The sequence below is a fragment of the Nipponia nippon genome, unplaced genomic scaffold (genome assembly GCF_047370975.1).
Source record: "Nipponia nippon isolate SJK-2023a ecotype South Korea unplaced genomic scaffold, ASM4737097v1 scaffold_1, whole genome shotgun sequence".
NCBI lineage: Eukaryota > Metazoa > Chordata > Aves > Pelecaniformes > Threskiornithidae > Nipponia > Nipponia nippon.
Genome location: NW_028262290.1, coordinates 165991163 through 166005502, shown reverse-complemented (window position 1 = coordinate 166005502; position 14340 = coordinate 165991163). Strand labels below are relative to the sequence as shown.

Genomic DNA, 14340 nt, shown 5'->3' with positions numbered 1-14340 from the left:
TGGGGTGCTGTCACAGATGATCTGTGGCGGGATGCCATGCAGCTGAGCGGGTCCCTTGAGGATATGGGGCAGCTCTGAGATGCACGAGCACCCGTTGCTGACATCTAAAGCCAAGGAAGGGAAATCAGCCCTATCCTGCTTTGTCCCTGTCCAGTGGCTAGCCTGGGTAAACAGTCCTGGTAATTTAGCACAAGTGAAAACAAACCATGTCTGCATTACATACAGTGCATCAGACCCTCTGACCACCTACTGGTGTGTGTTTTAGGAATGATGGCTATTTAGGCTGGGAAAATGTTTCTACCTCAGTTCCTATTAAGCCATCTCTCTTTTATCCTTTTCTGGGAAGAACAATAAAAATAAATCACGTTTCCGAATACACAGAGGCTACCTTCACTCCCCACACGTCTTCTGTGCCTTTGCTGCACATATAGAGCAAGAAATACCTGAAAACACACAGAAAGTCAATGGGAGAGCTAAATCTCAACTCCTGGTCTCCTTTCCTTACTGAAGAGGCCATTTTAGAGCAAGCAGTGCAGTCAGTGTAACCTTGAGGGCACTGGAAGAAAACACAAGCTCAGAGAAAATTTCAGGGATATCAACTCTGCGATGTTAAAAGGCTTTGTAAGCTCTTGTTAAGCCAGCAATTCTAGCTTTTGAAGCTCTACATGTTGGTTGCCTCTTAGCAGTCCCACCTCTTATCAGCTCCCTCCCATTTTTATTTTAATTTTTTTTTGCTGTATTTTTACTAAGCTGAGTGAAATTGCTAACCACAAAATAGATATGCTACGTAATATTGCTTTATTGATCTTACTCTTCAAGTGTGGCCAGGAGAAACAGGTCATTTCCTTGCAACCACTTGCCATAGCCGGTGTCTCAAAGCTACTTTAACCCTGATTGCTCAATGTCTGAAAGGAGAAGTGGTTTGGGATGTAGGAGTCGAGAAGAAAGTCAAGGTAACATTGAGGCGAGGCAGGGGTTTAGGCAATAAAAGTGGGATAGATGGAAATAGCATGTGAAGTTCATGGAAATCAGTCCAATGGTTTCACGGAATTTTGGAATTTGATTTGTATCTTTGCAAAACAAAAGAGGCTACTGGCTATTTGGGCCTGGCGTTGATCAGGCATTGCCTACCGTGTTTTAATTCACAAAATCAATGAATTAATTACTCTGCAAGTCATCCTATGGTTTCCTACAGCTGAGCCATCTCAGGAGCCCTTGGCCTCACTGTGTCACTAAATAAAGGGGGTTAAGAGACCATTCTCGGGTCTTGCAGGCAAGGGAAGCTGTAGTAACATGGTCTGGGTGTATGAGTCAGTCAGCCTTATCTTTTGCTGGGCTTCAACGTGCCTACAGGGAGTGGTCTGAATGCAGCTCCATGTGCCTTCCAGGTTGGCAAAAAATGCTGATTTCTTTCTCCCTAGCCTTGTGAAAGAAAGGCCAAAGCCAGTGACAGAAAAGACAGCAGGCTGTCATCATGATGGGGAGACAGAGCAGGGGAACAACACTGTGCAGGAAAGTGTGAATAAAATTAGGTTCAAACGATGGTCCCGGGTCCAGCAGTCCCAGCCTTCCTGGGCAGAGCAGGGCCAGGGTGCCTCCAGCTTCTGAAACCCTCCTCTTCTTCCTGAGCTAAGAAATGTCACACTGCGTGTCTTCTACCAGCACCATTCCTGTGCTTAGTGTACGGGATGGGCTCAGGGCTCTCCTGGGATGCTGCGCTCCCTTGAGTGCCCAAGGAGTATAAACCAGGTGGATAAATCAAGGCAAGGAGATGATGATTAAATAACTTGCTGGTGGTCCTAAACAGTGGCAGAGTCCCCAAAGTGCCACTGAGTCTCACTTACTTAATTCATAATTTGTCCTCTGCTATGTGTCCAAGAGATGTAGTTCCCTACCATCTGCTGCTCCTCACAAAGTGCCTCATCCCTTAACCCATGGCAGGCATGAGCTAGGTTTTGCATACCACCTACTTCTCTGTTAAAACATACAGAAAAAAAAACATTTAGGTCCCAAGCCAAAGTTCAGCGAAGGGAAGAGAAGGTTTTCTAAGGACGCCCAGTGACTTTCAAACCTGCCTTTACAGATGCAATAGAGGCTGCTGCTTGCTCTCATGTGGCAAGACCAAGCAGATAAATACACTGAAATGCCTGGAGAGAGGGGAAGGGAGACTGAAGTAAAGATAACATCGAGAAACCCTGATTAGCAACAGGGCAGCCATGTGAAAAACGAGATAACCAGCCTGCCTTGGGTGCTGAGACAGCAACTCCTGTCTCCAGCCCTTGCCCCAGACACTGATCTAGGAGGAGGTCTTTTTCCAGAGGCCAAGTCTCCTTTTGATGAGCTGCCCTTAACTGACAGATGGCTGATACTTGAGGTCGTTACAGTGGAGAGACTGAAAGACACCAAACACCTTTGGACTTTGAAGGCTCATTTGTTCTGCACTTTGATAGAGTCAGAGAGGTGGGCTAGGGCAGGATGGCCGTGCTGCCTAGTCCTGCCTGGCTCAACCTCTTCTTCCACTTGGACATAGGAGGAATGGTTTGGCCTGACCCTGACACTGTCCCTGCAAGCAACAGACCAGAAAGCAGGTAAGTAGGTACCAACTGTGTTGTATCTCAGCTTGTCTGGGCCACTTTTGAGTCTTGGAAGTCCTTGTTAATGTCTGTATTGCTAAATACAAGGGCTGGGTTCTTTCTTCTGGCCCTGATGCCAAGCGGCACAGCACACCTCATGTTTACAAGCCTAAACTCATTTTTTTCCCTAAAAAAAGTGTGGTCACATCCAATCCCCCTGACCTGTGTTATCCTGAACCATCACTTGGCACTATCTACAGGACTCATCTGCTCAGATGAAAAGTCTGCCAAGAAGTGTGCTAATGATCAGATGGTGTGGCTGATGGAGGGGAGGTTCAGAGGTAGCACGGAGCCTATGATAAGCTCAGCTGTGGCCCCATGGCTCATGTTGCTCTATGTGTGTTTATTGCCAAGGACCAGGAGTCTGTCAAAAGGAGGATTTTGGGGGGCTTTATGCCAGAGTAACATGACTGTACAACCATGGCAGCAGGGCGAACCTGCACACGTTGCTGGTCACTCATCCCTTCTTGTCCCCACTTCTGTGACCCAATCTCTCCCTCACGTGTCTCGGGGACACATCTGAGCCTTTGTTGTGCAGATGCCATTCACTGACCCAGCAACAAACCTTCTCCTACATTTATTTTCTTTTTTCCATCTTGGATTAGTTTGGTGCCAGCTCAGTGAGCTGAATCAGCTCATGGTGGGGTGCACATAGTCAGGAGGAAAGCAGGGAGACAGGAACACAATCCCTGTGCTGCTGAAATGCCTTGAATCAGGGGTGCTGGCAGGGTGAGAGGGAAAAGGGGTAGAGAAGTCCACTTTCTGCTTTGCTGGGTAAAGGGAAAAACATGTGGCCAGAAAGACAGGCCAGCCTTGCAGAAGATTTCAACAACTGAACCATCACCTGAATGCTGTCAGAGGAATTTGTGTTACAGGAGGATCAAAGTATGACCTGATAAGAGGGAGCCAACAGTCCAAAATTCTCCATTCTTGAAAATCAGGTATCTGGAAGTCAATTCAAGCTAAGCCTCTGATGGGAAAGGAAAACTCTAAAACACAGAGCCCCTCTGGCAAGGGTCAACCTGGCCTCAGTGGAAATTAAGGGGTTAATGCCAAGCCAAGTACACCTAGCAGAGTTAGGGTGTTTTCTTCCCATGACACAAGACAGCAAAGCTCCGTCTGACCCAGCAGGTATCCTGCTGGCTGCGTTTCAGCCCCAAGTGTAATTTTTTTATTGCTGCATCGTGAAAGGTACAACACAAAGATCATCTTTAGCATACCAGCTCTTGCAAGGCCAGCTGAAGTTAGACGTGTTATGGGTCAGGATAGCCAAATTATAACAGCCAAGTGGATGCAAAGGGAGAAAGCGAATTCTCCATGTTGGGGCAAAATATCTTTGATATCGTCTAATCTTTAACACAGGTTGATCCTGTTGAGTTCTTCCTTTTGGTCAGGGCTTGTCCTAAGGAACACATTTTCTTGGGTTGTTTTTTTTGTTGTTGTTGTTGTAATTGAGAGATACTAAAACTTCACTTATGGCGGGAGCTGAGCAGGCAGAGAAACCCCTCTACGCTTGCCCTTTTGCAGAGAAACAGTCCATCCGAAAGGGAGGGGGATCCCTGCTGGCTTCTCCCTTTCATCTTGATAGTGTCAGAGGGTGAGGAGTTTTGGAGCGATCAGAGCTGAAATGGCTGAGGCGAGCTCAGCAAGAGCCGTGGGGATCGGAGAGCTGCCCAGTCTAGTGAGTACCTAAATACATACTGGACTTCATCGCCCTCTCCCAGCGGTGCAGGATGAGGACTGAGCTGCTCGGTAGCAATGAGGACAAGTTCCTGGGAAGCATTTAAGTCAGAGGCAGCTGTAGTCTGGCTCTGCTATTCCCTCCTCCTTGTCTATAGGCACAAAGGAAATTCAATGACTGCAGGGTTTAGCTGGAGCCATAGTTCTGCTACCAACTTCAGGGAGCAGGATTTCCCCAGCCCTGTATCTCCGTGCCAGGAGAGGTGCTTTACCACCTCATCCCACACCGTATGGTCGGCGGCTGTGTGGTAACAGCTGTGATTTAGGGGTTTTAGGGTGATTAATGTGGTGTCTGTGCCCCAAATAACTCTCCAAACTAAGGACTGATTTCAACTGAATTTGATCAAGGGGCTGAGCGGTGCATTTCCCAAGCAGAGGGAAATCCTCTGGCCAGCATTTTTACACCCTAGGAGAGTCCCTTATCAGTATACCCAGCCCAGGAAAAGAGACGGTACGAGACACACAGCTGTGGGACAACTCTCAGACTCTCAGCATCATTTTTCAAAGGGACGTGGGAGCGCAGGGTGGCGGTGGCAGGGGCAGCAGCTGTCTCTGCTTGAGATGTCTGGGCTGGGGGTACCCCTTGCAAGGACTGCAGACACACCACCCTAGCTGGAATAATCCCACTGATCTCAAAGCACTGCTCCGGGGCTATTTCTAGGAGGCCAGAAACCAAACAACAACTGCCTGGACCTGAAAGACGTACCTCAGATTTCATTTCCTCCAGCCTTGACCCCCCTGTGCGCACAGTTGTCCTGTTGCTTTTCCTCTTCCCGATGCAAGGAGCTGACACCAAACTCAGCCTGCTCAGGTCAGACTTGCCACCAGGCAGCTGAACTTTTTTTGGCTTGCATGGGATGAAATCACAGCCCATGCATTACCCTGACGCGGAGGCTTGTTTGCTTTATATTTTGCGGTTGAGTATTTTAGAGTCCAGGGATATCTGCTAATCATGAAGTACAATAACAAAAATCGTATCTTTCATAAATACACGGGGCAGGGACGGGCGCGCTCCCAAGCGTGTGCGGAGAACAGAACATTTCAGACATTGTTTCCCTGCACTTGGAGCCTGTCTTTATTTAATGAAGTTAGACAGCTTGTTGGGATTTGCAGGATCTCTATACAGGATTATTTTATTATTATTATTCTTTTTATTACAGGCCGTATGCTGAGGCAGAATATGATTATCTTTCCCTTCCAGCTATAAATTATTCAACTTCAAATCCTTTCCAGATCCATGAAGATGTGGGTCTGATCAGAGGAACGACAAGAGACAAGTCAAGAAGCAAAACACTGACCAGCACCTCCTTAATCCAGCTGCTTTTCTGCCTGAGCACTGGGATCTCGGCTCGTCGGTGACCCCAGAATCACTTTGGTGTGAATAAGAGTTTTGCTGATTTTTACCGGACCTTCCCACTGGAGATTAACAGCAATGCTGGTGTGGATGCAGCTCCCTTGGGAATAGGGGCTGGGAGCCTTCTGCAGGTGACCTGGCCGATCTTGTCCCTGTTTTGGGTTATGCCTGCAAGAAAGGGCTCCAAATCCCCTCCTGACACCCCTTGAATTTCTGGGGGATTGCTACAGCTTCTCTGCAAAATCAGAGGGAAACTTCAGCGTTGCCCCAGCAGCCTGAGTGGGGCCAGGGCTGGGGAACCACAGGCTGCAGCAAACAGAAAGGAGTTGAGACTGCCCTGCTGCTAAAATGCATCCCCCTAACGCCCAGCACCTTCTGCAAGGCACCGAGCACTGCTAAAAGGCAAAATCCCCACAGAAAAGCGGAGGTCCCTTTTGCTACCCATTTCATACCCCATGCGGACCCCCTTCCCAGGGTCATGTTGAGCTCAGCTGGCTCAGGCTGATACCCGAAATGGAGCTATTCTGATCCAAAGCCCTGCAGGAGGCTGGTGGCTTCTGATGATGATGATGATGATGCAGAATATCTCCTCCAGTGACAACTGGGTTGGGGGGCTGCCAGGCTGAGACTGGCAAGAGAAGGAAACTGAGGGAAAACCAAAGGGGCCAGCAGAGCAAACCCTGGGGCTTTCTGCTGGGAGGGGGGACATGGGGAGGTTTTTCTGCAAGGAGCTCTGGCAGCGCCTTTCAGATAAAATCATAGTGCCTACATCTTAACTTCTCCCATAATTTGCTGATGTCAGACCCTACTTTTAAAGTTCCTTTCGCACACATCTTTTTTCAAGCCCATGTTTGCAGGGCTATCTGGCTCAGACCAATCTTGCTTCCCTGGACCTTGGACAAAATAGCAAAATTAACCCAAATTTACCCCCTCACCCTGCCAGATTTCAGGCACAAAGTGCTCAGTGGACAAGCAAAATTCCCCTTGATGTTTAGGCAGGTGTTAATCATGATATTCCCAGGGAAATGCCGGGGAAGGACTTTTCTGGATTGCCAGGAGAGCTGGAGGACAGCAGAGCTTCACCCAGTACTTCACCCCACATCAAAGACAGCTGCCTGTCCTTCCCAGCTGCCCCTCAAAAGCTCAGGGCAGGGATGCTGATCTCGCTATGGATTTTGCGTGGCCTCAGGCTCATGGTGGGGCCACGATTTCTGCACAGACACTTTTAACTCTGAGAGGACCCACTCCCACAGCATTTTCCCGTGTGCTGAATTTCGCACTGTGGTTTACTTTTAATGCAGGGACATGCAGCCTGCATGCTGCGGAGATGTGATTCAGCTGCCTGCATCCTGCCCCATGATGTACCAGTGACACAGACAATCAAAGAAACCATTTGCTGTCCCTGCTTCACCACTCTTGCTGCAAAACCCGCCTTTATTATCATCTTTGCCCGCTGACAAAAGGAACAACAGGAGTGACAGCTTCAGATTTAGGATGCCTCATGCTCTGCCCGATCTCAGCATCACCAACTCTCAGATGCAGAGCAACCGGGCTGCAAAAAGCCCAGCAGTCAGGGCCATGGCTCTCAAGATTCAAGTCTTCCAGCCTCAGATAGATGAATTGTGCCCTGAAGCTCTGAGCAGTCGGCTGCCTCAGTCTGCAGGAATCCTCCTGACTCAAACCCCACAGCAGAGCTTTGCTCTGCTCTGCTGGGGGACTGAAAGATCGGGTACCACTTTTAGCTTAGCCCAAAGCTGCCACAGAGCCTGTTTCTAAATTTAAGTCCTTGCATCCCCATCCTTTTGCAGCTACCCTCATTGATTTTTGCTCGTTGCTTCTAGGAGAGAGGCACTTGGTGACTTCTACTGAAGTCACATAAAACACACTCAGGTCCGCTAGCCAAATATCAAGTATATATACGACCCTTCTTATAGTGTACCTACCAAGACATCACTGCGCTGAAACATGCAGTCAATACTATTCCATGGTTTCAGAGTTCATTTAAAAATCAAGTTAGTTTGGGAAAGAAACAACAGCAAAAAAAAAAAAAAAAATTCAGGCTCTAGGCACCTTGCACGTTGTTCCCTGCCTCGCAAGTTGTTGTACAGTGGGATGACGTGGGGCTGACCTTCTTATTCTACCTAAGTGGATGCCAGAAGGCACACACAACATCTCTGCAGCCTCTGAATTGTCAGGACAACATTTCAAACCTTCTGGCAACTCCTTCAGCTGTCAATAGTGGGTTTGAAAAGCAAGAGAAGTGTCTGAAACATGCACTTCAGCCTGGGCCTAATTAAACCGAATGGGGTTTCTAGCGGCAGGACCCTAAGTCAGTACAGGAGGGGATCAGGCTTTTGGAAACGCAACAGAGCAAATACTCTTGTGCATTCCTCACCTAGCCCTTCCCAACAAATTTCCTTGCTTTCTTGCCTCTCTGTGATTCTGGCAAAGCTATTCCTGATTTATGCCCAGGTCCAGCTTGTCCTGAGCCGGTGCCCGGGGCACACTCCGCTGCTCCAGCCCCGAGCCCCTGATGCCTGCCAGCGCTGCTGAGCAGATCCCTTGTGATCTGAAAGTGTATGTTGTGATGGGGGTATCAAAAATAAAATACCCACTGCGAACATGAGACAGCTGACACTTGGTTCACTGGCTGGTCCTCTGCACCTTCTGGAGGTACCAGAATGTACTGGGAAAGGGGAGTAAACCAGGAATGGGACTGGAGACACACTCAGCAGCCTTGCCTGTCTTTTCTGGGTCCTGAAGTTTGCCGAGCTCCAATCTGGCTGTTTCACGAACCTGAGTTTCCCCGGTACCAACAGAGACACCAAAGCTAGCAGGAATTTTGGTCCTGACTTCAGCGGCAGCAGGGCTGTGAGGGTGGAGGGTAGCAGGTGCTACAGGACCTACCCTATCATGATATGGTCCCAGACATGGTCATGGAGATGCTAATCTAACTCCAGAACAGAGGAGAAACCTCAACTGTCACTAAAACCTCAACAGATCTGCAAGTGGTCCTCCCAATTTCCCCAATTTTCTTTGGGTTTTGCTAGGTTTATTTGTGCTTAGAGATAGAGCAAGACAGGGATGGACTGCAACGATGACTGTTTTCCAAGGGGATGTTTCTTCTCATTTATTGATGAGATGTTTCCCTCTAGCACGACACTGGATGTGTGGGGGAAATAATACCCCCTCTACCAGCCCTGCACAAGGTCCCAAGCAGTCCCTACCAAACCCAGGGGACAGAGCCCAGGGTGATGGATCCTGGAGGGTCAGGGAGGACCTGGCTGGAGCCAGGGTCAGGGTGAGCCCACTCCCTGTCAAACACATCTCCATCCCTCACGGAAAGCAGACACCGCTTTAGGTGGTGGCTGTGCCCCTTCCTACACCAGAAGGCACCAAGAAATGGCCAGCAGTGGTGGTGCCCATCTCTGGGTTACTACCTGGTGGCCGATTCTGTATGACATTTCCCTTCGCTGCTGCAGAAGCGCTTTGGAGACCAGTTGGGGCTGCAGAGGTGGGGTCTGTAGATCTTAGCCCATTCCCCATCACCACCATCAGGACAGTTTTGACAGACTTGAGCCCTTTTGGCTATCTCTGTAAAGATATTCTGCCTCAGTGTGTGCAGGAACAGGTGAAAACAGCGCCAGAAAGCAAAGGGTTAATACTACTTTCATGCTCCTGAGTGTAAACTGTCTGCAAGCCCTGCACTCCATGGTCCTCTCTGAATTTAATCCCAAAGAGGAAGGCACTGTTTCGCTGAGATTAAACAGATTTGCAGATTAAGAAGATATTGAATTTAAATTGAATTTGTTGTCTTGGGGAGGGGGCTGGATAAAAAAAAAGAAAAAGAAAAAGAAAAGGAAAAATTGCCCTTTGCCCGTAGGTGTCTTTTAAATTATCCCCCAAGCGCTTACCCCAGAGCCCTGTCAAACTGCACGCGTTCCTGTCCGGAGGGGTTTAAAAGTGATTCAAACTCTTGGGGAAGCACAGACATTTTAATTTCATCTGGTGCAGCAGCTCTTGAGACCAACTGCACACACTATCTGCCAGCGAAATAAACCACTGGGCTGAAAAAAACCCCCCAGCGCTCTGCCTTCTCAATCCTTGATACAGTAAATTACTCATCAAGGAAACAGCCGCGCAGATCGTTCAAGAATGCGAAGGGAAAAGATTGAGGGACTCACCAGAGCGTAGACCGAACTCAATACGGAGCAGCAGAGGATCAAACCCAGACTGTGATAAACCAGATATGATCCCATATCCAAGAGGCTTCTTCCAGCATCCAAGCTCGCTCAGGGAAGTAGGAGGACGAGAGGTCTTCCAGCGCTCCGATTGCAGATGATTTCTCCTTCTCCTTCCCTCCCGTCCCCCCCCCCTCCAGAATTTGTGTTTGTTTGATTGTTTGTTTGTTTCCACAGTTTTAGCCAGAAAGGCACATGACAAGAAACCCCGGTCCTTTGCTTCGTTTTCTCATGGCTGGAGATCTGGGCAGCTCCCTAAACGCAGCCGAGGAGCCCATGTGAAGCGGAGCAACTTCGCTCCCTTCAGAGCTGCAGCCCCTGGTGCTGTTTGTTTTCCGTGTGCATCTGTCTCAGAGCAGAAAAAATCACATCCATATGTCAAAACTGCTCTTCTGTTTCCTTTTTATGAGGCAGTGGGAAGTTCAAATAATTTCTTTGTCAAACGCAAACACACAGAAAAAGGGAGAGAGAGAGAGGGAGGGAGGGAGAAGGCGAGAGAGGGGTGGAAGGGGTGGGAGATTGGAGAGGGTGGGGGAGGCTTTTAACCACTGCTTTATTTTTAGTTCCAGTAATTTTATCTTTTAGGTTTCAGAGGGGCTGGGGGGGGGGAAAAGGCTTTTTTTTGCGTCTTCTCTTTTCGGCATGCAAACAAATCGCAAAGTCGAAAGTTAAAAAAAGCGAAAACTTGGAAATATTTTCACTTAGCAATTACCTTTTCGCAAACAGTGGTACTCTGGGGGATTTTTGCTTGTATATCCCGGCGCGTTTCAGCTCCACAATAGGTTTATTCTGCCAGCCTTCCAGGTTGCAGTGTGTTTTAGTTACAAATAGGGATTTTTGCTTCTCTCTCCCTCTCTGTCTCAAAGGATCCGCAGTTTCAAAAAGCCGATTGAGCACGGCATGAAAGCGTGGGGCTGAAAGATCGCCCCCCCCCCCCTTAAGTAGTTTATTTTAGATTTATTTTTTTTTTCCCCCGCCGCAAAAACACTTTTCACTTACTCCGCGAAATGTTCTGAAATCCTCGGGTTTGGGGAGATTTTTTTTTTTTTTTTTTAATTTTTTCCACTCGCGCACCCGCATGGGCACCGACTTCTTCGTTCCGTGGCCAGGAGGAGCCTCCCGAAAGCCGGGGAGGGGAGCTCGCAGCCTGCCCGGGGCTGGCTCAGCACCGCCCGCCCCGCCGGGGCTGAGCCCCCGCCGCCCGCCCCGGGGGGAGCCGCCGCCGCCGCCGCCGCTCGGAGCCCATCTCACCGCCGCCTCCCTCCCTCCGCTCCCCGCCGGGATTTCGCCAGTTTTTCCGACTTTTCAGGGCTGGGATGTTACTCCCAACTCAGCCGGGCGGTTTCATTCATAAAACGCCCGTGCAAAAAAAAAAAAAAAAAAAAGCCCCCACTCCCCCGAAAGCCAAGCTGTTGGGGTTTATTTAAAAACCGAAAGCAGGCTCCGGCAACCATCCCCTTATCATTTTTTCGACGTGGGAGGAGAACCGAGGAGGGGAGGGGGCTAGAAATGATGACAAGGATGCAACACGCCGGCAAAGACACGCAGGGCTCTGCGCTTAGGGCTGACTCACTGGGGGAACCTTGGAAATCAAGTCGTGGTGGGGTTTTTTTCCTTTTTTTTTTTTTTTTTTTCTTTATTTTCCTTGCAGAAGCAGCGGATATTTAGAAGGAGCTGAAGGGCGGCAAGGAGGGGAAAAGAAAAAACAAAACCAAAACGCCAACGTCCTCTCTAGGTCTATCAGAGAGCAGACGGTAAAAACATCAAGTTTTCGCAGAGTGGAGCTGTGTGCATTTCTGTTTTATTTTTCGGAGCGAAGAAAAAAAAAAAAAGAAGAAGAAGAGAGAGAGAGAAAAAAAACCCCAACCTCTACAGTCGGTTTGTTGCTTGCTTTTTTTTTTTTTTTTTTTTCACAGCCCCATGGCTGTGAATAGGTGCCTTCAGCTAATTTTATGAAAAGGGGCTCTTTCCAAGGCTAAGGTAGAGTAGGGCTTCCTGTAAGGGGGGGGGGGGGGGGGGAAGTTCTGCTTTTGATGCAATCTTTTCCTCCTCCTCCTCCTCCTCCTCCTCCTCCTCCTCCTCCTCCTCCTGCTCCTCCTCCTCCTTACAAACCCTCTCCCTGCCAGCCCCGGCGGATCTCCCCGGCTGCGGGGGGAGCAAGGCAGGTATAAAAGCACCCCCCGGCCGGGACCCCATTGGTTGGTCGTATCCAGCCTGTGACCAAGGGGTTGGGAAGCACGGGGTCATTCCTGCATCCCTCCCACCCCATCCCACCCCTCTGTCCCACCCCTGTCCCACCCCCTTCCCTCCGGAGCGTTAGGGAGTGCAGGCGGGAAGGGGGGAGATGGGAAGGGGGGTGCTGAGGGTGGGGGAAGCCATACCCACCCCAACCCCATTTTTCCCCATCTACAGGCTAATCCCAAATCTGTTTTTCAAGCTCTTGCAGCAGGGATTAAAAAGATATTTACTGGGGAGAGGGGGTGAAGAAGCAGGGAAGGGGGGTGGTTTGGGAGGGGTTCCTTGGGGAATCCCTGGGCAGGTATTTCCCCCTCTGCTGGGGTTTGTTTCATGGGGTCTGGCCCTCTGCACTTCACTGGAGGGGGAGCTGGGGGGGGGGGGAGTCCCTGTCCCCAGGGAGCCGAGCATCTGTGTGTGTTTAAGTGTGGGGCGAACTGAGCAAATATGTACTCAGGGCTCTATAGTCTTTCTGAGAAGGAGGGAAAAAAAAAATCCACTGCAAAGTTTCAGGGGCCCCATCGTAGCTCCCTTGCTCTTTTTTTTTTTTTTTTTTTTTTTTTTTCCTAGGAGAGAAGGGAGAAACAGGAGAAAGCCTCATATATTACAATGCCCCCACCTCCTGCCACTACCATGAGGAGGAGGTGGTGTAAGTAAACCAGGATCCGATACGGTTTAGGGGACGGCCATGTCCAGGCTTTGGTCCCCGTCCGTATCCATTCCCCCAAGTGCGGGGCACGGGGCTGGACCAGGGATGCCTCTGGGCTGGTATTTCTCCCCCGAATCATTTAATGATTAAAGGCAGATACTACTGAACTGCTGAAGCTGCACAGAAGGAAATTGTTCCCTCCCTCCAGCCCCAGTTTAAAGCTTGCCCAAGAAGCACAGCGGGGAAATCTGACTCTGGCCATGTCTCACTCTTGTGGCCACCACGACTATGAAGGATGTTTTCCTGGATCCCCTTTATCCACAAGCAAAATAATCTCACACCTCAGGACTCCCTAGATCCAAAGTCAGCCCCTGCCAGGTATAGCAGTGAGGGCGTGATTCATTTCTCCCTGTCTCTTCCCTTCTGGGAGGATGGGAAGTGCAAGGGCTAGAGCTGTTCTTCGAAGGGATGAGCATCAAATGCACTGCAGCCAAGTCTAAAGGTGGGTTTCTCCAAGGGGTAGCTGTAAACCCTCCTCCCAAACTACTCAATGCAAGACACAAGTGAGGATGGACAAGGTGCTGCCCCACAACCCCATCCCTCTCTCAGACGCAGCCAGAAGAATTAATCTAAAGTTCAGTTCATAGCATCACTCGTAGATTTTTGCCACTGCTGCAGATGAGCTCAGACCCACAGGAGAGATCTCCTTTGATGCCACCCTGCTCACCTCATCACCTTCTCTATCCTCCGGGCAGAGCAGGAATGCAGGGCAGAGCTGAAGAGCAGGACAGTATGGGTGGTTGATACAGATGTCTTCTAAAGTCACAGTGAATCATGTCCAGGGACTCCCAGTGCCAGAGGTGGACATATGAGCATCTTCACCATTCACGTGACCCCAAAACAACCTGTCCCGTTCTTTCCCAACATAAAGAGGGTTCCTGTCTTGACTTGCAGGGTGCAGACAATCAGGCCCTGCAGTTTTATGCCCTACCACCCTTGGAAACCGTGATTTATGCAAGGTCAGACAAGAGACAGCTCTACAGCTCTAGCTTATTTTTGAGCAGGTGCTCAAATGCTTTTGTCATCTCCCATCATCCCCAAACGCTGTGTATGCTCTCTGCCATGGTTACAAGAGGATCCTTTCTCTCTCTACAAACTTTTGAGGGTGAGATGAATTATTCTGCACGGCCAGATGCCTGCTTTTGTTTGGGATGATGCATGCGAGTGTGTGAGGTCTCTTCTTGGAAGTCTTCCCACTGGAGGAGTCCATTCTCTCAGTGGATCTGTCCCAGGCTTATATTCCTGTCAAGGCAAAGGTAATTTGAACATCTAAGTTTTGTTTTGTTTTTCTTTCAGATTGTATCCATGAACGTGTATATAATGAACCAAGAAGGAATGCCACACTAAAAGAAGCCTTTGTAATGTTGCTATTTTAAGGAGACCCTTGGGGATGGCATGAGTTGAAATGAGTTTCTCCAACATCTTACA

The 14340-nt window shown here is 49.3% G+C and overlaps 1 protein-coding gene across 7 annotated transcripts in view; it reads right to left on the bottom strand.

The window, feature by feature from the left end:
• Positions 1-10049, bottom strand: part of PTH1R (parathyroid hormone 1 receptor) — a 152020-nt gene extending 141971 nt beyond the window's left edge. For 6 of the 7 annotated variants that reach the window (XM_087732126.1, XM_087732117.1, XM_087732103.1 and 3 more), the window contains exon 1: positions 9912-10049. In XM_087732126.1, coding sequence (XP_087588252.1) covers positions 9912-9986 — 75 coding nt within the window. In that variant the 5' untranslated portion in view covers positions 9987-10049. Of the gene's footprint in view, positions 1-9167; positions 9322-9911 lie in introns of all 7 variants that reach the window. The other variant, XM_087732152.1, reaches the window with a different exon arrangement.
• Positions 10050-14340: the final 4291 nt, after the last annotated feature.